Source organism: Osmerus eperlanus, chromosome 6 (genome assembly GCF_963692335.1).
Source record: "Osmerus eperlanus chromosome 6, fOsmEpe2.1, whole genome shotgun sequence".
Taxonomy (NCBI): domain Eukaryota; kingdom Metazoa; phylum Chordata; class Actinopteri; order Osmeriformes; family Osmeridae; genus Osmerus; species Osmerus eperlanus.
Genome location: NC_085023.1, coordinates 19,926,413 through 19,949,320, shown reverse-complemented (window position 1 = coordinate 19,949,320; position 22,908 = coordinate 19,926,413). Strand labels below are relative to the sequence as shown.

The following is a 22,908-nucleotide window of genomic DNA, read 5'->3' as shown; positions in this document are numbered from 1 at the left end:
GGAGGAGGACAGCCGTGATGTGACGGATGTCCAGGAGAAGTGTCTGTCGAGGACTTAGATGGAAACAGATAGCACCAACACGGTGTCGGCCGAGCCACACCTAGGAGAGATGAGGACCGCTCAGGTGTTGATCAGTCGTGTGCGGTTTCATCGACGTTTTCTAGACAAAGAGCAGCAGAAATCATGTGAAACCTGAACACAAGCAAACACGTTCATTTTAATGTCGATTATATTCCAGCTGTTACTCTTATCACAAACAAATAAAATAAGATTTTCCTTTTAGTGCACTGGATCCACAAGGGACTGTGGTACAGTATTCAGCAGTTACAGCCTTACACGCTGTGTCACGGTGAGGTCAAGATTCTGCAGATGAACGATCTAGTGTTCGCGAGATAATATCAGCCTTGGACAGCCTCCAAGTGCAGCATGATATATGAGAAGCTACACTCTTCAGAATAGATACCCTTGTAATGACATGGTAAACACCGTACAGTAGATACACCGCCCAACAGATGCCATGTGCCTCTGATAATTGACGAGTGAACTCCAGGTGTAGAGCTCTGGGCAGCATGAGCACATCACACTCTGAGTTCTTCCCAGTCCTTTCCTGTCTCCAGGTCCCTTAGCTTCTCAGTACACAGGCCTCAAGCTTAAGAAAGCGCCTTAACTCCTAATTAAATCTCCAAAGTGATTATGGAGGATTTTTTAATTTATTTTTTCGCGTGAAAGATTAATAACATTGACTGAGAGGCACGCTGACGATAATTTGTCTGTCAGGCAGGCTTGATTTGATTAATGAATTTGGAGTGTTGTCTGTCATTGAAACATTGCTGAGTTGTAGTCGCTGTTTCCGGAATTAAGTGGGTCGTCCGAGGACAGTGTCGCGAGTCCTGCTGGTGTTGTCCAGCATTGCGTATCCATGACGACGGCAGAGACCTTTGTTTGCTCACCTGATCATGAGCATGAGGAGCCATGTCACAATACTGCATCCTAAATCCAGCAAATCAATCCTGCATAACATGATTAATAACAATAAACGGTAACACATTTTACTGTATGAGCATATGAAAATGGTTAATTGCGCAAGCGGATTATGACATTTAAGATGGCTCATTAGGTGGATTCAATGTCAACAATCTTTGATGTTCTGCCAAACCAATGCTAGACTATGGTCATTCTTCTTCCAATGGTGCCTTCTACCCCAAGAGTCTACAACGTTAGTCACAGTTTCCTGTATTACCCGTGTGAGGGGCCGGTCTGACAGGGTGAGTTAAGGTATGACCTCAGGACATGAGGTCACAGCTCTATGAACCCTGTGGCAAATTCCATTTAAATAACATGCTGCAGTGACTAATAAAAAGGTCCTTGTTACCATCTGACACAAAGGGGCAAAACAGTATGTGAAGACTCAGAACTTAAAGGTACACACACACCAACCATACTGGTGGTTTTTGGGTGGTACCTTATCTGTTAAACAAGAAATGTTGTTTATAACAAAAATGTATTTGCTGAGACTGGGACGTATTAGAGGGAGAGAGGGAGGGGGGGCTGGAGGGAGAAAGTTGAGGCAATGGGGAGGAAAAGAAGGATACAGTTAGAGAAAAACAGGATGAAGGGAATGATACAGAATGTTTGAAGGGGGCAAGGGGCAAGGCAAAGAGGACAGATTTGGAAAAGATAAAGGGACTTAGGCAGGTGTGGAGAAAGGGAGGCCAAGGATGATGGATAATACAGGGAGGGAAAGAAAAAAGGAGAGAATGAAAAAAGATGGCTGGAGTGAGGGGATATTGGGAGTGAGAGTTGACCTGTGACCCTGTGTCTTTGTAGTGTGATCCCACGACTGCAGAGGCTGGAGCCAGGATGCTCATCACTATTGATCCGCCCATGCCCAGGTCTCACCTCGGCTGGCCTTCCACTCAACCTCTCTCTCTCTCTTTCAACCTCTCTCTCTCTCTCTCTCTCTCTCTCTCTCTCAACCTCTCTCTCTCTCTCAACCTCTTTCTCAACCTCTCTCTCTCAACCTCTTTCTCAACCTCTCTCTCTGTCTCTGTCTCTTTCTCTCTCTCTCTCTCTCTCTCTCTCTCTCTCTCTCTCTCTCTCTCTCTCTCTCTCTCTCTCTCTCTCTCTCTCTCTCACTCACTCACTCACTCTCTCAACCTCTCAACCTCTCTCTCAACCTCTTTCTCAACCTCTGTCTCTTTCCCTCTCTCTCTCTCTCTCTCTCTCTTTCTGTCCGTTATATCTTATCCAGGGAGAGAGGGAGAGCAGAGGTGGTGTGCAAAAGCACACACTCTTCACTCCTTTACTTCAGTGCTGCTGCAATCCCCACCTCCAGCAATGAATGTCTCAATACTACTTTATTTGTTGTGTGAATACAACATTGTTTACGATCTTTTCACGTTTTTTGTGTGTGTGTAGGAGGTGAGCGACACAGAGATCCTGGAGATGGTCCACAGCGCTCTGGGCAGGATGACGGTGATCCGCCAGATCTTCCCCATGTGGAAAGACACCAACGTACGCTGTGTGAGGAACAACCACCGCATCTCCTCCCTGCTGTGCGACCCCCAGGAGGGCTACCTGCAGTCTCTGGAGGTCGGTGGGACAGAGGGGAGCGTTACCTAAACAACCACACACAAACAAACACCGAGGTTAAATACCGGAAGAGAACTCGACAATTTCCTCAAGTCTGATCCATAATGCGAGAGGGGGCAGGGGGTAAGAAAGGGCCAAATGTTTTCTTGGCTAAATTTTAAGCACAGCTTGATAGGATATCAGGTACAATCAAACACAGGACGGCTTCAACCATCACTGCTCTCGCCACCTGTTCCTCAGCGCAAACAGTCAATCTGTCTCCGCAAACTCCCGCAGAAACGTTGTCATTCACCCTACACCGCCTCACGGAATGTCACAACGACAATAACTTGTCTGAAGGTCGGGGAGAGTGGCGTACCCCTGGGGTCTGTCACAACACTGCCGTCACCTCAGCCCTGTGCCCATCCTCACGCCCGCCCTGCTGATAGCCAGCATGTCCTGCTCCCCTGTCACAGTGATTACCCCAGACTCCTGAAGAGTCATTCCTCATGCCACGGCCTTGTCTCGGGAAATGTTCCAAATATTTATCCAGTGCGCAATGACCGTGATTAGAAGGCTTCTGTATCCTCGTTAGGGCAGATGGTTAGACCATTTGGTGGTTGTGTATGAAGTTCGTTTTTACATAATTTATTTCATGGAGGCTTGAGTGCTGGCTGATGTTCACAACCGTTTAGCAGCAAAGATTATAGGCGCGTCTTTTTCAGATGGAACATTTTGTTATTTTGTAGGAGGGGTACTTGCACTTGTGTCAAGTATAGTTTTATGTCTACCGACCACTCGCTATTAATAGAATATCCAATCCATATTAGACGTTGTGAAATGAGGATAAAAGCATAAAGCAATTAAAATTGCTGACAGGCTAGAAAAGTGTTGAATAGAGGAATTGGCAGAACGAGAGGCTTGAAAGCAATCTGAGAGGAAAGTTGGCCTACTGTTCGGTGTTATCTCCCTCCCATACAGGTAAGATTGAATCCTTTTGTCATTTTATCCTCCAATTCATGTCTACCGATGTCTATGTAATAAACAACAGACATCCAAAGGGAACATCCAGAAAATATCCAGTCATTTGCTCATCCAATCATAAGATGTAAGCAAGATGTAAGCCGTCTACAAATCCAACCTGATTTCCATCCAAAGTTTGAATTGAAAGGGATATTCTTAGAGATCAACTGCCCGAAATGCATCCATTTAAGCATGTCCTTTTCTAATGGATCGACCTGAGGACCAATAGGAAACCAAGCTCCTGATTGTAAAGTGCTGTGGTATTGTAAAGTCTGACAGCGCCCAGCTTGGTGTTGTGGAGTGCTCTCCAGAAGGTCAGGGAGTTGACCGTCTGTCACCTCTCACACTGAGAACTTCAATCCCATCATCCCCCTCTTTCACATCTCCGTTGTCATGACAGGGTTACGGTTATCTCTCCAAGCAGGGACATGTCGCTACTCCTGGCAGAGAGGCTCTTGATGTTCTGTGTTTTGTTTTTGTTTTGCACCCCAGGTGTCAAACCTGTATTTGTACGATAGCGTGCTGATGCTGGCCAACGCCTTCTACAGGAAGCTGGAGGATAGGAAGTGGCACAGCATGGCCAGTCTCAACTGCATGAGGAAGTCCACCAAGCCCTGGAACGGGGGCTGGTCCATGCTGGACACCATCCAGAAGGTACCAGTACCCGCAGTGTTGCCTGGGGACTGAATAAACACATCTTGAGGTTACATAGCGGATGATTGAGGATGAATGTTACTGGTAATAGTCCATGAACGCTGTCGTCCACACTGCTTCTGATCGTCCTCTGCTGTTCTCCTCACCATCAGCCCCTCCCCCCGTTGCTGTTCTCCTCACCATCAGCCCCTCCCCCCGTTGCTGTTCTCCTCACCATCAGCCCCTCCCCCCGTTGCTGTTCTCCTCACCATCAGCCCGTCCCCCCGCTGCTGTTCTCCTCACCATCAGCCCCTCCCCCCGTTGCTGTTCTCCTCACCATCAGCCCCTCCCCCCGCTGCTGTTCCCCTCACCATCAGCCCCTCCCCCCGTTGCTGTTCTCCTCACCATCAGCCCCTCCCCCCGTTGCTGTTCTCCTCACTATCACCCCTCCCCCCGCTGCTGTTCTCCTCACCATCAGCCCCTCCCCCCGCTGCTGTTCTCCTCACTATCACCCCTCCCCCCGCTGCTGTTCTCCTCACCATCAGCCCCTCCCCCCGCTGCTGTTCTCCTCACCATCAGCCCCTCCCCCCGTTGCTGTTCTCCTCACCATCAGCCCCTCCCCCCGCTGCTGTTCTCCTCACCATCAGCCCCTCCCCCCGCTGCTGTTCTCCTCACCATCAGCCCCTCCCCCCGTTGCTGTTCTCCTCACCATCAGCCCCTCCCCCCGCTGCTGTTCTCCTCACCATCAGCCCCTCCCCCCGTTGCTGTTCTCCTCACCATCAGCCCCTCCCCCCGCTGCTGTTCTCCTCACCATCAGCCCCTCCCCCCGCTGCTGTTCTCCTCACCATCAGCCCCTCCCCCCGCTGCTGTTCTCCTCACCATCAGCCCCTCCCCCCGTTGCTGTTCTCCTCACTATCACCCCTCCCCCCGCTGCTGTTCTCCTCACCATCAGCCCCTCCCCCCGCTGCTGTTCTCCTCACTATCACCCCTCCCCCCGCTGCTGTTCTCCTCACCATCAGCCCCTCCCCCCGTTGCTGTTCTCCTCACCATCAGCCCCTCCCCCCGTTGCTGTTCTCCTCACCATCAGCCCCTCCCCCCGCTGCTGTTCTCCTCACCATCAGCCCCTCCCCCCGTTGCTGTTCTCCTCACCATCAGCCCCTCCCCCCGCTGCTGTTCTCCTCACCATCAGCCCCTCCCCCCGCTGCTGTTCTCCTCACCATCAGCCCCTCCCCCCGCTGCTGTTCTCCTCACCATCAGCCCCTCCCCCCGTTGCTGTTCTCCTCACTATCACCCCTCCCCCCGCTGCTGTTCTCCTCACCATCAGCCCCTCCCCCCGCTGCTGTTCTCCTCACTATCACCCCTCCCCCCGCTGCTGTTCTCCTCACCATCAGCCCCTCCCCCCGCTGCTGTTCTCCTCACCATCAGCCCCTCCCCCCGTTGCTGTTCTCCTCACCATCAGCCCCTCCCCCCGCTGCTGTTCTCCTCACCATCAGCCCCTCCCCCCGCTGCTGTTCTCCTCACCATCAGCCCCTCCCCCCGCTGCTGTTCTCCTCACCATCAGCCCCTCCCCCCGCTGCTGTTCTCCTCACCATCAGCCCCTCCCCCCATTGCTGTTCTCCTCACCATCAGCCCCTCCCCCCGCTGCTGTTCTCCTCACCATCAGCCCCTCCCCCCGCTGCTGTTCTCCTCACCATCAGCCCCTCCCCCCGCTGCTGTTCTCCTCACCATCAGCCCCTCCCCCCGTTGCTGTTCTCCTCACTATCACCCCTCCCCCCGCTGCTGTTCTCCTCACCATCAGCCCCTCCCCCCGCTGCTGTTCTCCTCACTATCACCCCTCCCCCCGCTGCTGTTCTCCTCACCATCAGCCCCTCCCCCCGCTGCTGTTCTCCTCACCATCAGCCCCTCCCCCCGTTGCTGTTCTCCTCACCATCAGCCCCTCCCCCCGCTGCTGTTCTCCTCACCATCAGCCCCTCCCCCCGCTGCTGTTCTCCTCACCATCAGCCCCTCCCCCCGCTGCTGTTCTCCTCACCATCAGCCCCTCCCCCCGCTGCTGTTCTCCTCACCATCAGCCCCTCCCCCCGTTGCTGTTCTCCTCACCATCAGCCCCTCCCCCCGCTGCTGTTCTCCTCACCATCAGCCCCTCCCCCCGCTGCTGTTCCCCTCACCATCAGCCCCTCCCCCCGCTGCTGTTCCCCTCACCATCAGCCCCTCCCCCCGTTGCTGTTCTCCTCACTATCAGCCCCTCCCCCCGCTGCTGTTCTCCTCACCATCAGCCCCTCCCCCCGTTGCTGTTCCCCTCACCTATCACCCCTCCCCCCGTTGCTGTTCTCCTCACCATCAGCCCCCCCCCCCCCTCCCACCCCCCTCCTCTCTCTCCACCTTGGTAATGGCTCAGGTGCTACTGTACTGAAGGTTATCTAGACTCTCGAATGCAAACCACATACACCCATCGTCAAGCTGTATGGTTTACTGTTAAATGTTTTTCTTATCATTGGCTTACACTGTCTTTGATTATAGAGAGTATTTCTCCATTTCTAATTTATGCATGTTTAAATTATGTAATGTCCTCGTTTTTTTGTGTTTAAACAGACAGCGTTTCTCACAGTGTGATTTCAGTTTTATGTCTGGAAAATAAGAATATACCATACATTTATTTTCAAATCCTCACATTATCATCCTACATTCCCTGGTATCTAAGCTGAATTAATCAGTTCATTGTGTTTCTGACAGACAGTGCACTGGGTAATTAACATAAAACAAAGTAAGCTTCAGCACCTATCGTTTTGAGTGTGGGCACAAGCACTTAAAGCTGTGAATCACATGTGACTAATGAACAGAAACATTTTCAGAAAATGTTCATATGAGGGGGAAAATAAAAGAGAGAGAGAGCGAGAGGGCTAGAGAGAACTAGAGAAAGGACAAAAACACAATTCACTCCATTGTGTTTATTGATCTTATTTGACATCACATGTTTGTTAATTCTGTAGGTCATTTACGTGAATCATGACATCATTTCAGTCAGCACAAAAGGTGCGACCATGTTTTGAGTTACAATAGACTAGCACCGGCCACATAGTTATTCAACTTATTCCACAGGAGATTTATGTTGATTAAACTATATTGATTGAGACTGATGTTGGATCTGCGAGAAAGTGGTATTCCAGCCTAAATTATAGGTTGTGTCTAAGTAAAGCTCTTCCTAATGAGAGTGCACTCGCTCTCTTTTCTCTCTCTCTCCCGCTTTCTATCTACTCTGACTCCCTTCTTTCTTGCTGTTGCCATAGGGACGCATCACGGGCCTCACTGGTATGATGGACTTCCGAGCTGAAGGTTCTAATTCTCATGTCCAGTTTGAGATTCTGGGAACCAGCTACAGCGAGACTTTTGGGAAGGACGTCAAGCGGGTCAGTGCATTTGTTTTCTACATGTGCAAGTCCCACTTTGTTCATCATGGTAATAAAGCGTAATCAGGCCAGGAGGAAGGTAGCCCTCTGCTGGTGGTCCTGTAGTACCTCAGGCTGTTCTCCTCAGCAAATACATGCCATATGTAACATGGGTGGTAAACAGATAGCCTACAGGTGCATTGTACCGCTGTAGTGGCAAGTTGTCCAGCATAGATTCCTAGTATTAAGGACTGTGAGTAGAATAGAAGTGAGTCTGCGCATGTGTGTTCGTCTATAGATGCCTGTGTGTGTTTTTCATTGCTGCGTATCTGTGGTACTGTATACAAATGGGGTGAACATTTGTGTAAGTGTATCCTTGTGTACCTAGATATCCTGCGTGAAGGATCGGGTGTTTGTGTTCAGAGGTGACGCTGTTGTGTTTTCTGTCCTGGTTCCGTCAGGGTGTTCCAGCGGAATTAAGAGAAATTGAGTTTTCTAGGAATTTATCTGGAGCAGAGAAAAACCATAAGAACAGTAATGAAGATTTAATCACTACCCAGACTAACTGGAATTATGAAGACGATGCATCATAATATGGCCATTAGCATTAGCTGAGAACACATAGGCACACACACACACAGACAAACAGACAGACCCAGCACTCAAATGCAGGCATGTACGTATTGACTGTCACATGTTACCGCTGTCCACTCTCAAAACAAGCATCGGTAGGATCACCAGGACAGAACAGGCACTGATGAGACAAGCAAAGCCCTCATGCTGTTGTTCGTTGGAATCGTAAGTGCCACGGCAAAACCAGCTAGAACACCACATAATGCGTTTATTGTTGTTGTTCATTAATGGGCCTTCGCCAGTCTGCCTACTTCAGGTGTGGCTATTTAAAGGTGAAAAATAGACAGTAGAGCAGAATCACCTCTCTCCTCTGCAGCTCTTCCTAATGGGTTGTTCAAATGTTGCAGGGGATTGTGGGATTGATGTAGTTATCCGGCATGTCGGCTATCACAAAGGCTGTGGTCTCGCTGCTTCAGGGGAAATAATCATGTCACCGCGCTGGCATGTCACACCCCTGGGCCCCTCCTCCATCTCCATCCTCCACTTTTCAGTTTTTCTTTTTTTTTCATCTCCTCTCCCTCTCTCTCCCTCCATCATCGTTTATCTGCATTCTCTCCATTTTCTCCCAGACCTGATGGCTTTCGGATGAAGTGTCTGTTTGGTTAAAGACTAAATGAAGACTGAAATACTGTTTCCTGCTAGTCGCTACAGCTAGTTTGCTCCACCGCACATCTTTCTCAAGTGATACATCTTTTTCTTGTTTTTAGTTTTTTTCCTCCATATGTCAAGTTTGTCTCACTAGAAGATCCAGATGCATTCACATGATCTACATAAAAAGCCAACGTATGTCAATCTTATCATCTCATTATGTGGAAGCAGTTCCAGTACCTCCTTTAGGGGTTGTAGAGAAAACCTACGTGAGACAGAAACAATTTAGTCTCAAAACCACAAAAATGATGTTGTTTTTGGTGGAGGATTGCACCACAGGAACAAGTAGTTCTCAGATCTGAGAGTGTAGGAGGTCTAACTCCACAGACATATTACTGCCTGGACCTTCGACTCTTCAGCTCCAACAGGAGAGGACGCTGTCTTTACCGCTCGTTTGAAGTTCTTCTAAATAGTTTATTGAACAGATTGTTTAGCAGAGCAAGCTGCTGTGTGTGGGAGGCAACCATCTCTTGGTGGTATTGTAGGACCAGGATACTCATTTAAATAAATTAAACGTTAAAAAGATAGAGGTGTAAATATTTCTAGGTATTGTAACTGAGAACTTCCAATCTCAACACCCCACATGATCTCTGGGATTGAATCATCACAGGGAGATCATCTCCCTCTCTATTTCTATGTGTTCCTCATCCCCACCATTATCTCTCCCTCATCCCCTCCTTCATCCCCCCCCCCATATCCTCCCCTCATTCCCCTTTCCATCTGACAGGGAGACCAAAATGAAACACAGTTGCACTGGTCTGTCTGCCTGCCTGTCTCTCTGTCTCCATCTGTGTTCTAGTAGATGCGATAAGACCTCAGCAGCCAGGAGATGGCTTTTGTGTCTCAATCCTAATGGTAAGCTTATTTATCGTTGTGCTCCAGAGTGCACAGATTAGATCTAGGGCTCAGAACCATCATGTCCTTAAGAAGAATGCAGGATGGATGGTTACGGAGGAGAATCAGGCTCAACAAATCTCCTGACATGTACACATCCTCAACACACACGCAGACACACACACACACAGCCATGAATACACACAAACGTCTTTGTGCATGTAGACGTTTGTGAGATACAGTGTTCTGGTTGGTAAGGAGATTGGAAAGACGATGGGCTTGTCTGCGTGTGCACATCAGACTGCTGATGACGTCTGTAAATTGCGGAGAAAAATTGCTTCAATGAGGGACTTTCAATCATATAGGAATTTTGGAAAGGGAACTTGAACATAACAATTGGGATCCATATGCATATTTCGTCCTTCACGTTTGTGCAGTTTATGTTGTGAGAAAGCTACTGCAGTGTTTCATCTCAGACTCATGAATGTACTGAAGCTGTATAACTGAATTCTTTAACGATGCATTTTTTCGGGGGGTTGTGACGCATACTGTTACTAAATGTATCCTACTTCCAAAAAGGTCTCGGCTTGCGTCCCAGTGTGCCAGCGAGCTTTGTGCAATAGATGACTGTCCTTAGTGTCCCAGAGAAGGCTCAGTTTGGCCCCCTGAGGAATAGGCCACTCATGGGGACAAAAGCCCATGTGAAGCAGGGGGCTAGTGGTGACATTTATCCCCCCCCCCCACACACACACACACCCACCAAAAACACTCACGCACGCACAAACAGTACCGTACACACAGGAGGGCACACTCTCGCGAGCTCGCCAATGAACACATACTTTGGAAGTGAGGAAGAATGTCGTCTGTCTCCTCTAGAAAGGTGTGATTAGGTCCTGTGTTTATGAGTATTAGACAACCAGCTGATTGGAGAGAGTTTAACAAATATTTCAAATGACCAGTTCAGACATAGAGCAGTACTAGCAAAGTCTCTCAGGCATGAAGGTCAGAGGACAGAATTTATTGTCGAAAGGGAAAAACAGCGATAACATGCAGACATCTGGTGTTTGTTATTCAATCCGGCGGATACAACATCATAGATCATTGCCTGTTATTATAACATAATACACGTTACAGCAGAAACACATATACACAAATGATAAGTCAGAATAGATGAACATATATTAAATGAATGACAATCTACTGATTGTGATTAACATAATCGCTAAAGCAATCCCAGATTTCTCCCACAGAGGCCAACAAACAGACATGTTCTCTCTCTTTTAAACTAGTGTAACTAACATACACATGTGATTAACTTTTTGTGGAAAGTGGGTCATTGATCATTATGATCTTAAAATAATAATGAAGAGAGGATTAAAACACCTCAGGGCTTTGGCAGATAAACATCAAGACAAAAACTCAAACAACTCATACATAATAGTATGAACATTCATTGGTTAAATTATTAACATCCCTGATTATTAGTCAGTTCAAAGATTGAATTTAATGTTGTTTTCTTTAGACCTACTCTTTGTTGTACTGTATGTTTTCTGTTTGCAACGGTATGTTATACGATATCTTAAGAACTGTTAATTCCGCAATTTCTTTTTGCACAACGGAATTATATTTTTTCTCCATGATAACCTTGAGCGCAGGTACACATGCAGCAAGCAGATCCTTGCTTTTACAGTCCACAAGGACGGAGTGCAGTATTCTCTTTTCTCCTCTTTCCTGCTCGTATTTTTTTCCAATAGCAAACCCCAACAAAGCTCAATTCAAGGGAGGGGGGGGGGGGTTGGGAGGGAGGGAGGGAGGGAAGGAGGGAGGGAGGGAGAGAGAGAACTTTCAATATTTCATAAAGCTATCAGCCTTCAAAGTTCAGAACAGGCCTGTGATGAAATCATCAAGTCTTAAAATAACTCTTGAAACTTTGGTTCAGGCATTTGATCTCCAATCCCTCTTTCTTGATCACCTGCCTTTAAAGTCACAAGTCTATCATTGTGTCCATCATTGAACATAAGCAGCCATGGACTTCAAATCAGACCTTGAGATTTCAACTCCCTTGAAAGACGCCATGGTTCTTGCATGGCTCAAGCATGGCGTTTACTATTGTCTCTGGTCCACGATGCATAAATATTAAATACTAATATTATAGTCTGTCTCTGGGGGTGGGGTACCCAGGTAGAGGGTCTGTCTCTGGGGATGGGGTACCCAGGCAGAGGGTCTTTCTCTGGGGATGGGGTACCCAGGTAGAGGGTCTGTTTCTGGGGATGGGGTACCCAGGTAGAGGGTCTGTCTCTGGGGATGGGGTACCCAGGTAGAGGGTCTGTCTCTGGGGATGGGGTACCCAGGTAGAGGGTCTGTCTCTGGGGATGGGGTACCCAGGTAGAGGGTCTGTCTCTGGGGATGGGGTACCCAGGTAGAGGGTCTTTCTCTGGGGGTGCTGCTCTGTAACCTGAGTGGTCTGCTGCCCAGCCCCAGGCTAGTCCTCTCATCCTGTCACCCCGTTCTCCAGCCTGCGCCCAAAGCTGTGTCACTTATTTCATATTCTTTGTCCTGCTAGAAGCTGTGATTAAGAATTTAACACAAAGGAGAGGGGAAAAAAAAAGACGTGTTCACTTCACAAGTCATGCAGGATGGAGGGAGGATGTGCAGATGATTTTGATGATGTTTGACATGATGGGTATCATTAAGGTGCTTCAAAATGTCCTTGTATATATCTAACTCTGCCTAGCAAGTCAGTGACCCTTAGGTTAGTTGGAGGGTTAGGACTGTGTCTGTGGGAGAGCACTGTCTCTCATGGTAAGTGAAGGTGCATCAGGTATTAAGATGGTGTTTTGTCTGTGAAGTTTCCGTCTCTGTCTCTCACGTTTGTTTTGCAGCATGGTTTCATGCTGTAGTCTTTGCAGGAGCGTCTTCAATGTTACTTCAGTGTCAATGTCTACATCTGGGTCATCAGCATCACTGCCAACACCACCCTTATCCTCATCATCTCCTCCTCCTTCATCCTCATCATCCTCCTCCCCATCATCATTAGTGGTCACCAACGTCAAGGTATCAGGTTTTTTCTAGATTATAGGAGAGCAGGCATTTCGCTGGGAAGTGCTCATGTCAGGTTTTAACCCTCACAGAGGGGAGGCAAGCATGGAATGGTAACGACATGCCATGTTTCTACACGTTTACAATCTTTCGTGTGTGTGAGATGACACTGCACAGAAAGAGAGAGAGGGGATTGGCTGAAAGACCCTAGCTCTAATCTGCAGGGCTGCACTTGTTGCCTTGGCGACAAGCTCATAGGTTTGCTCGGACAGTGTCGCTATCTGTGCCAGAAACACTGATTAGATTAGTCAAGCCCTTTATGTCTCCACTGAATATAATTGATTGTTTAATTGCATCGTCGTTATGTGTCGACGAGCTATGTGCCCTGTCCATGTTGCTAACCCTTTTTCTCTCTGTGTCTCTCTCTCTTCCTCTTGCCATTGCTCTCCATCTCTCTCGCCATCTATCTCTCTTATGCCATCTCTCTCTCTTTTGCCATCTCTCTCTCTGTCTCTTACCCTTTCTGTGTCTCTGTCTCTTACCCTTTCTGTGTCTCTGTCCCTCTGTCCCTCTGTTTCTCTGTCTCTCTCTGTGTCTTCTCTCTCTCTCTCTCTCTCTCTCTCTCTCTCTCTCTCTCTCTCTCTCTCTCTCTCTCTCTCTCTCTCTCTCTCTCTCTCTCTCTCTCTCTCTCTGTCTCTCAGCTAGCAACTTGGGATTCCAGTCGTGGTCTGAATGGGAGTCTGAAGGAGAGCCGAATAGAGAGTGGGATGCAGGGAGTGACACTAAAGGTGGTGACATTACTGGTAAGCTGAGCACACACACATTCTGTCCAGCACAAGTCACACTAACCTGCCATCCTCACCATGGCACCTGACCACTTCAAATCAACTCATCAGCCTCAAAGCAGTTCAGGTTTAACATTTGATTATTCGTAGCTAGCTTGGCCAACTCCGCACTTAAGGTCCTTGTCAGTCCAGAAAGGCTTCTTTTTATATATATTTCTGGCACTGTAGTCTGATAGTCATTATTAGTTAAACAAATGTTAGCAAATGTCACAGTGGTCTCCCCTTCCAGAGCAGTATGCTACATCTCTTCATGCCTAGTGACCGCATGATTGGTGTCAGGCCGTATTCCTTTTAATAGGTAGATAATACGCTCTCCAGAGGCAGCTGTGATTGCTGGGCAGCAGTGAGTGGATGGGGCCTGATGAATGGAGATAAACCACAGGGTGACAATCACCTTCTGGGGAATCTGGGCCTGCTAATCCAGCACCCTTTGCCTGGTTACTGTGGCTCGTTTTGTTCTAGAACATCATTACTCAGGTCCACCTCTCCATCTCACTCTGCGAATCTTCAACAACCGGTAGACTAGACAGGAAATCCAAGATTATATTTCAACTCTTTCTTGACTGCTGGTCCAGAAGCTTCCATTCTGCTCTCAGCCTCTTCACACAAGATTTACCTGCGCCATATTTATTCACATAAGTTCTGCCTGGCTCCTCTTTTGGCAGCGCCATTTCATCAAGTCATTTCCCCCCCCCCCGACCAACCCTGCAGCCTCCCATTCAACTCTTTTCTTTCCCTCCCATTCCATTCTGCCTTGACGTTTCCTACCCATAAAGAAGAGCCATTGGTTTGCTGCAGTAAATTTAGAGGGGTAATTTCTATCTGATGAAGTGTCATGGCAGCCCGTGTTACAGGTCAACAGCCAGTCTGGAAACTCTTTATGAAGATGAAGTTTGACTTCTACACTGCAGCTGCTCTTCATAAAGATGTCACCTAAGTTCTAAACATGACAGAATGCCTGCCTGGGAGTGTCAGTTGGATTGCAACTGGATCACAAAGCGCTGTGACGAATGATTCGTGATTAGATTCTAGGTTAGATCTTCTCCCATTACAGGCCCGTTTCCCTGATGCGGAATAAACATAGTCCCCGGGGTTTGTATTATAAATCATATCAAAGATAGCTCAACTACTGCAACAGTTTGTTTGGAACAGAGCTGCAGTGCACCGTCTGCAAGTCTTGGTAATTATAAATATTTTGTTTACAAGGCTGAACACGTGGACCCACAGGAGTTGTTATTGTGCATGTTTTTCAGGAGGAGCCCTTTGTCATGGTAGCAGAAAACATCCTTGGACAGCCCAAGAGATACAAAGGCTTTTCCATCGATGTCCTGGACGCTCTTGCCAAGATTCTGGGCTTCAAGTACGACATCTACCAAGTAGCTGACTCCAAGTACGGGACTCCTCTCCCTAACGGCTCCTGGAATGGGATGATAGGAGAGCTCATCAGCAAGGTACGTCCGTTACGCACCTTGTTCCCTCGCAGCGTGGCCATTGGCCATAATAACATCAAAGCAGAGCTCTTTTTGACTCGTCAGGTGGCCTGTTGTGATTTGTAGGGGTTTGGGCAGGCTGATGCTAACTCTTGGAATCAAGTAAAAGGTTTTGATTGGCGTTGATTAGCTAGTTGTATGGGAGGACCTTCATCTTTGTACTTGTTCGTTCCTGTAGTTTACAATATGGGAGCTGGCTGTGTCGAACATCACCTAACGCCATGAGATCTCACTGTAACTACACTTAATCACAGAGGGGGTGCCACTTGACACAGTTACTCCACATCCTTGATGAGGGCATTTTGCAAGAGAGTATGGTTAGCTCACCATTGTGTCTTAAGTTCTCTTCAGCATTAGGTAGTTCAATATATCTCAGATCTAATTTATACTGATTTGGTTTAGTGGTCTCCCTGCTTCAGCAGAAATGAACTTTAGCACGTCATTCTTTATCTCTTCAAGTTTGAGGAAAATAACTGAAGCAACAGTTGAAGTTTCAAAGGGAGTCGGGGTATAGTCTGTAGGGGGTAGATAGTTCAGTTCAGGGGGAATGTGACTGACAGTATGCACCAGTGCTCCGCACTGCCAACATTTGATTTCAGTCTTGCCTGTACACAAATGAGTCAGGGAGGCACCAGGGAGTTTGTAAAACGGTTTCTTATCACAACCATATAGGAATACTGCTTAACTGTAAATGATCCTCAAATCCCCAGTTATGTAGTGTTTCTTTACAGACCTGATTCAACCCAACGTCTGTCTTAATGTCCGTGTCTTCACAGAGGGCAGACTTGGCCCTTTCTGCCATCACCATCACCCCAGAGAGGGAGAAGGTGGTGGACTTCAGCAAGCGCTACCTGGACTACTCCGTGGGGATCCTCATGAGGAAGTCGGAGGAGAAGATCAACATCTTCTCCCTCCTGGCGCCGTTCGACCTGGCCGTGTGGGCGTGCATCGCCGCGGCCATCCCCGTGGTCGGCGTCATGATCTTCCTGCTCCGACGAATCCAGTCCGTTCGTTCCCAGAATCCTCCAGGAGCTCAACAGGTCCCCTCTGCCGCCACGTCGCTCCAGAGCGCCATCTGGATTGTGTACGGCGCGTTCGTGCAGCAAGGTGAGATGTCTAACACGGAGCCTGGAGAGTCAGGAGAGGGGCCACACTTGCTGGAGCTGCCCAGAAGCTCGTCTGGTTCAAGGAAACGACCGGGAGATATAAGGAGAAAAATGGAGTCCATCATTGTATGGGTCTATTATATGTTGGACAGGTGGGAAGGACACAAGCTCTTAGCTAAACCCACACTTGTCAAAAATGTCATCAATCAAAAGGGAAAGTTGACAGTTAAATGTGACCTTTGTTACAGTGTACTTTCTTGCGGTGGTGCCGCTAGCCCGAGGTGGCTGTATCGCACTGCAGTACTGCATCCAGATGGATAGATACAGTACTATGATAGATGGGAGGACAGAGCGACTGTAATAGAGAAGCATGTCTCTGATGTCCCTGTGAATGTTCCACTCGGTGGCCTGGTGATTTCATCTCATACACAGAACCCAGTGAGGCCGTTTTTAAAGGTGCCTTTGACTGAGCAAAATATGAAGTCTTTGAGTTTGGTGAAGATCCAGGTCTCTCAGATGTGGATAAATGACTACTTCAGTAGTCTCAACCTTCAGTAGCATCTATCAAAGTCTGGCACGCTGCCCACTAGCCTTTTTAAGCTCAACACTGTATTTCAGGAAAGCTTTTTTCTCCCTTGTTTCAGATGTTGCCCTGGTTTTCTCAAGGGCAGTGTATTTTATCATCAGTTTGGTACATGGATATGTGATTTGGTACATTGGTACTCTTTTCAGAGAGTTACAAACTCACCCTCTCCCTCTAATTGAAACCTTAAGACCCCCTTCACTCAAAAATCTTACTTATGTTTATGTCCCCAGCCATGTGTGACTGAATCTCTGTCATGGTTCCTCCAACCAGGTTGTGCACTGCAAATCTCTCTCAAATGTTTCAATGAGGGGAAAAAGGGCCTCTTTCTAGAGTAGTTTGTATTTTCTTTATTTATACATATATAAGGGGCGGAAACCATGTTAAACAAGATGTTAATCATAGCAGAGCATTTTTACTCACTTAAAATAATGACTCTAGGAGAACTTGACGTTCAGTGCAATCAGGCACTGATTCAGTCCAGGGAGACTGGGTTAGTAAAAGGCTTCAGCCAATCAGGGGCATTTACTTCTTTAGGACTGCCTGGAATAGAGCAGAACCAGCAGCATGGTTGACCTCCTTGAGATGGGGTCACGCTCCCCCGCAGCCTGAGGTACTTCCTCCCTCACGGCCACCCTCCTCGGCCCTTTCGATCGACTTGAGCGTGTGTGTCAAAAAAACAACCGAGGCACCCTCTCCATTGTTTTTAGTTTCAGCTGGCTGTCCTAGGGTGCAGCATCGATCCTGACCCTCGGACACGGACACGTGTTTCATCTCTCATTTCACGCTCCGTCTCCGATTACACTGACAACCTTCAACTATTTTCAAACGTAAAATCTTTATTGACGTCTCTCCTAATCTTGTGTCTCCTTGGGTTGCATGTACGGTAGGAAGAGAACCTGCTCTGCTGTAGATATTGTTGTCAGCATGTCTTAGTGAGCGCGTGGGTGTGTGTGTGTGTGTGTGTGTGTGTGTGTGTGTGTGTGTGTGTGTGAGTGAGTGTGTGGTTGTGAGTGTGTTATCTGATAACCTGTGTGTGTGTGTCTGTTTGTGTGGTTGTGTGTGTGTTATCTGACGACCTGTGTGTGTGTGTGTGTGTGTGTGTGTGTGGTTGTGTGTGTGTTATCTGACGACCTGTGTGTGTCCTCCTAGGTGGTGACTCCATCTTGGGCTCGGTGGCGTTGCGGATCGTCATGGGCAGTTGGTGGCTCTTCACTCTGATAGTGTGTTCCTCCTACACAGCCAACCTGGCAGCCTACCTCACTGTCTCCCGCATGGACAGCACCGTACGGTACGGCTCCCAGTCCCTCAGCACGTGCTCCTCTTCATCAGGCCTAGCGCCCGCTGGGTACAGTGAACTGAGGGGGGACACAGTATATTGGTGCGACACACACACACACACATCACACACTTGCGCACACATCACACGCGCACACAGGCACGAATTGTGTGGTTCCTGACCCAGTCCTTAACAAGATGGCTCCTCTCAGGCCAAATGTTATTTGTCTGTAAATCCAATTTGGCACTCTCTCCCCCTGAAGGGCGTGCGAAGGGGTTTTTGATTGCATTGGGCCTCACTGACGTTGAGCAAATAGCGCATGTGGACTCGTGGCTGATAGGAGAGAATTCTAACCAGCACCTGGAATCGGTACCTTCTGCTGGTTCAGAAAGTTCAGCTTCTCTGCCGAAAAAGGATCCCGAGAAAATGATCCCTTTCTAAAATGTAGACATCAGAAAAAAAGCTGTCAAGAGAAAATTCGAAACAATTTGTCTTTAAGTACCTCATGCTTGAGGGCATCGTACATTCGAAATAGTTTGTGCTGTGTGTGCGCACGCGTGTGTGTATGTATGTGGTTGAGGGTGTGTGGGAAAGAGGGTGTATGTGCAGAACATGTTTGAAGTATAAACATCGTCTCACTATGTTAAACATGCTTAATCTCTGTTCTATTAGGGTGCAGCTTAATGGTCCACCATCTGGTAAAGAGGTTGGATGACATGACTGGGATTCAGATTCCAACATCAGATTTCCCTCTTTCGAAAAAAGCAATCTGGGTGTCCTCACGTTCAAATACTAATTAACCATGTGTGGAATTGGCCATCACTCTGCGTGTGTGTGTGTGTGTGTATGAGTAGTCTCAACAGTCTGTCGATAGTAAGATGAACAACATCAATGGTGACTATAGTTCTAAACTGTTGCCTTCTCCTCTGAATGTACACAGTCATCTTCATGCTGATGTACTGCAAGCCCCTGCTTTGTGGATGAATATCACATCTATAGAAGCACACACACTGCACACAGAAACAACACTCTTTACTTACACTCCGGAGGCTAAATTAAATAGAAATGGACCACAAAGGCATGCAGCTTGAATGACTTCCCAATAGATCTGTCTGAGGAGGAGGAGATGAGACAAACCGACCTCCATTTTCTGACGGCCTCCCTAGATAGGATGCTAATTAAATGGATGGATTATCCTAATGTTATCTCAAGATGCGCCATTTTGATTCTCAGACTTTTAGGTAATTGGAGGGAGACACAATTTGATATCCTTATTGGAGCTAACACGATTGAACGTTTCAGTGTTTTGTTATGGTATAGCAGTTTGATAATGCAAAACGTGTTATTCAAATGACCTCATCTTATTTCAGCAAATGCAAATGGAAGCTAAGCGAAATCACTGGAACATACATTTAATACAGAATAATTCCTGAACAAAAGGTGAAAGAAAAATATAATAATATATATTATTAAGGGGAATTGTAATGCTAGTAAGGACACACCATACAACCACAGTTAGTAGGCGGTTACGTTTTAGTGTCTTGTGGGTTCAGTAGGTTATAACCTGTGACTTTTCACCAGGTTTTCATTAGCAGTGTTGATGGGGCCTGACATAAGTGGCCTTAGGGTCGGTCAATACTCCGCAAGGTTCTTGAATGTTCTGTGTCTGTCATTGGAAGGAAAGAATTTATAACTATGCAATACCCGACAGTTGAAATGGAAGAGGCAAACATTGCCTCTTCCATTTCAGGAAGATCAATACTCTTAATAAGGTGCCGTGGGCATCATTTATACTACACAAATGAATTCCAATCTCTGCAAACATCTATCAAAACGTCCATTTTAACCCAACCCAGCACAGTATACTCACACAAAGACATAAAGGCAGCAATGTTATTGTATCAGTCGTTAATTTACAACGAAAAAATAAAAAACCTTCTCTCTATCACCCTCTCTTTGTCTACCTCTCTGTGTCCGCCTGTCTCCATCCCCCACCCCCCCTTTCTCTTTCTCTCGGTCTCTCTCATCCATCGCTTGTCTCCCCCCCAGGTCGTTCCAGGACCTGTCCAAGCAGATGGATCTGGTGTACGGGACGGTGCGAGACTCGGCCGTGTACGAGTTCTTCCGAGCTAAAGGCACCAACCCCCTGGAGCAGGACAGCACGTTCGCAGAACTCTGGAGAACCATCAACAAGAACCACGGCCACGAGCACTCGGTCTCCAGCCCCTCAGAGGGCATCCAGAAGGTGAGGACCCAGGGCCCCCAACAGTGTGTTAGCCCAGTAAGCTAAAGCCGAGGCAGCGTCAGTCAGGGTAGAACACTGTTTACGGTGGTGTTCTCGGGGGAATGGAAATGCTCCTGATATCCTCGGATGGTAGCTTCTTGAAAATGAACTCATTTAAATAGGTGAACGTTTACTAATTCCATCTTTTTACAATACATAAAATTGTCCAGAGAACGCAGAGTCCAGCCAGAAGCAATTACTTATCCTGAATTAGCAAGGGAACGTGGTGGAGGAAATGAAATTGTTAATCTATGGAACTATGTTGTTTTAATTGTGCTTGATTACTAGAACCTAAATGTGCCTCTGAAATGAATATTTTATACACACACAAACCGGTCTGATAGCTCACCCAATAATTAAACTATTAGAGACAGCAGAGTCTTGATGCACACACATCATTAAACCTGAGGAATATTTGAGCAGCTGACTGCATTTAGAATGAATATCGTGCGGATACTGGATCTTTATTTAAATGTAATATAGTCATTGTTGTTGGTAGTAGTGAATACGAGACCTGATTCAAGTCTTATGGCCACTTTCAAGTGTCGACCCGTGTGTTTGCAAATGATAGAAAGTGAAAATAGATGATTCAGTATAACATAACACCTTCACCCTGGCTGAAGAGACCTTTTCCATGTTTGGTTTACGTAGGAGACAAAGCAACATGAACATCAAGGCCTTGTGCAGTTAGGTACTTGACTTTTCAGCTTTTCACAGTGACAACTTTGCAGGAATATCACAAACTGCCAATGTCACCTTGGAATAGCTGGGTCCTCAGAATAGTGGCGGGATCAGAGAAGCTAACCGCACGGTCTGTCAGCAGGATGTGGTTGTGAAAGACAATTCCATCAGAAAACAAGTCTTTCAGAACGACCATTTTGATCGCAGCCGAGTTTAAATGCACAACCCCTATCCAATCCGCTTTTTTCCAAATTGTTTCAAACCAAACCCATAGATTGGTACCACTCCCTATCATCATCCCTGTGTCTTCTGTTCTCTGGTGTGCTCAGACAAAGAGAGGCTCCTATGCCTTCCTGTGGGACATGGCTGTGGTGGAGTACGCCGCCCTGACGGACGACGACTGCACTCTGACCGTGATGGGCAACAGCATGAGCAGCAGGGGCTACGGCATAGCCCTGCAGCACGGCAGCCCCTACAGAGACCTCTTCTCCCAAAAGTGAGTGTAGAAGAGTACTGCTGGACCTTCTCGTCTCCTTCCCTGGAGCACACAGAGCTAGACCCACGATCTGCTGTGTGTGTGTGTGTGTGTGTGTGGTCTTGTTTAACTACCCGTGTGGGGACCAGAAGCTATTTCGAGGGGGGTTTGGTGAAATGCACATTTGTTTAGTGTCATGTGTCAGAGCTCATTCATAGAACCACTCTCCCCTTCCATTCTCAATCTCGCTCTCTCCGTCTCTCTCTCTCTCTCCTTCTCTCTTTTCAGAATCCTGGAGCTGCAGGAGAAAGGCGACCTGGACATCCTCAAACAAAAGTGGTGGCCCAGAAAGGGGCGCTGTGACCTGGACAGCCATGCGGAGGCCCAGCCAGAGGGAAGGGCCCTGAGGCTGCACAGCTTTGCGGGAGTCTTCTGCATCCTGGCCGCGGGCCTGCTCCTGGCCTGCCTGGTGGCCGCCCTGGAGACTTGGTGGAACAGCAACCGCTGCCGGCGAGAACAGCCCAAAGAGGTGACCGAGAGCGCAGGGCCAACCCAGGCCCAGCCCCAGCCCCGAGCTCTGGCCTCGGTTCCTCCACGGCCCCTACCCCGGCCCAGACCCAGACCCCCGGGGCCCCCGGTCCTGCCCAGAGATGCCACACTCTACTTTATGGATCCAGGCTCTGACGCCAGCCCTGATTTAGTAGAGCTGCAGTACACCCAGTTATAGGTGTGCCCCCTGACCGGTCGAAAAACCTCATGTGATCTCTTTCATTTCTTCTCATTTCTTGGGAGAGGAGTTGTGTCGTGTTGTAGTGGAGTTTTACAAGAGGCATTTCTTCTCGCTGGATAGTTTGTGTTTGAACAGCATCTGAGGGATTTGTAGAAATTGCATCGAAGCAATGCAATCAAATGTTGCTTGTTTTTTTGGGTGGAGGAGAAAGCAAGAATTATCATTATCGTTACTGATGATAACAATGAGAACTACAGCACCAATGATGACAGCAATCATTATAGCCAGACTGATAATCCAAGAAAAATTGCACTTCTGAGCAAATGTTTGCCTCAGTTGCGCAATAGGCTCTCTTTAGCTCAATCCATTCAAGTCTTAATGCTTGAGAGCACAGACTCCATCCGGGTGCTAGGAGCCCTGCGTGCATGTGACGCCCAGAGATCTAAGGCTTGACATGGATCCCTAAACTAAAGTGTGAGCACAGCAGATGCTAGTCTTGACCCGTCACCGCTGACTATATAGGTCGAACCTGCAATAAGAGTGTTGCCTGGGGGACTGAAGGTAACTGGACATTCACACACGCAGCTCAAAAAGGCATAGACTTGTCAACACAGTTTATGTGTAACTGAGTTGCGTGTGTGGATTCGATGTGAGGATTTAGCGCTTATTTT

At 47.7% G+C, this 22,908-nt stretch overlaps 1 protein-coding gene across 2 annotated transcripts in view; it reads left to right on the top strand.

The window, feature by feature from the left end:
• Positions 1 to 22,908, top strand: part of grid1a (glutamate receptor, ionotropic, delta 1a) — a 152,440-nt gene that overhangs the window by 127,432 nt on the left and 2,100 nt on the right. For both annotated transcript variants that reach the window (XM_062464323.1, XM_062464322.1), the window contains exons 6-15: positions 2,419 to 2,592; positions 4,087 to 4,248; positions 7,512 to 7,631; positions 13,466 to 13,567; positions 14,863 to 15,060; positions 15,876 to 16,206; positions 17,941 to 18,079; positions 20,117 to 20,312; positions 21,362 to 21,528; positions 21,796 to 22,036. In XM_062464323.1, coding sequence (XP_062320307.1) covers positions 2,419 to 2,592; positions 4,087 to 4,248; positions 7,512 to 7,631; positions 13,466 to 13,567; positions 14,863 to 15,060; positions 15,876 to 16,206; positions 17,941 to 18,079; positions 20,117 to 20,312; positions 21,362 to 21,528; positions 21,796 to 22,036 — 1,830 coding nt within the window. The remainder of the gene's footprint in view (positions 1 to 2,418; positions 2,593 to 4,086; positions 4,249 to 7,511; positions 7,632 to 13,465; positions 13,568 to 14,862; positions 15,061 to 15,875; positions 16,207 to 17,940; positions 18,080 to 20,116; positions 20,313 to 21,361; positions 21,529 to 21,795; positions 22,037 to 22,908) is intronic.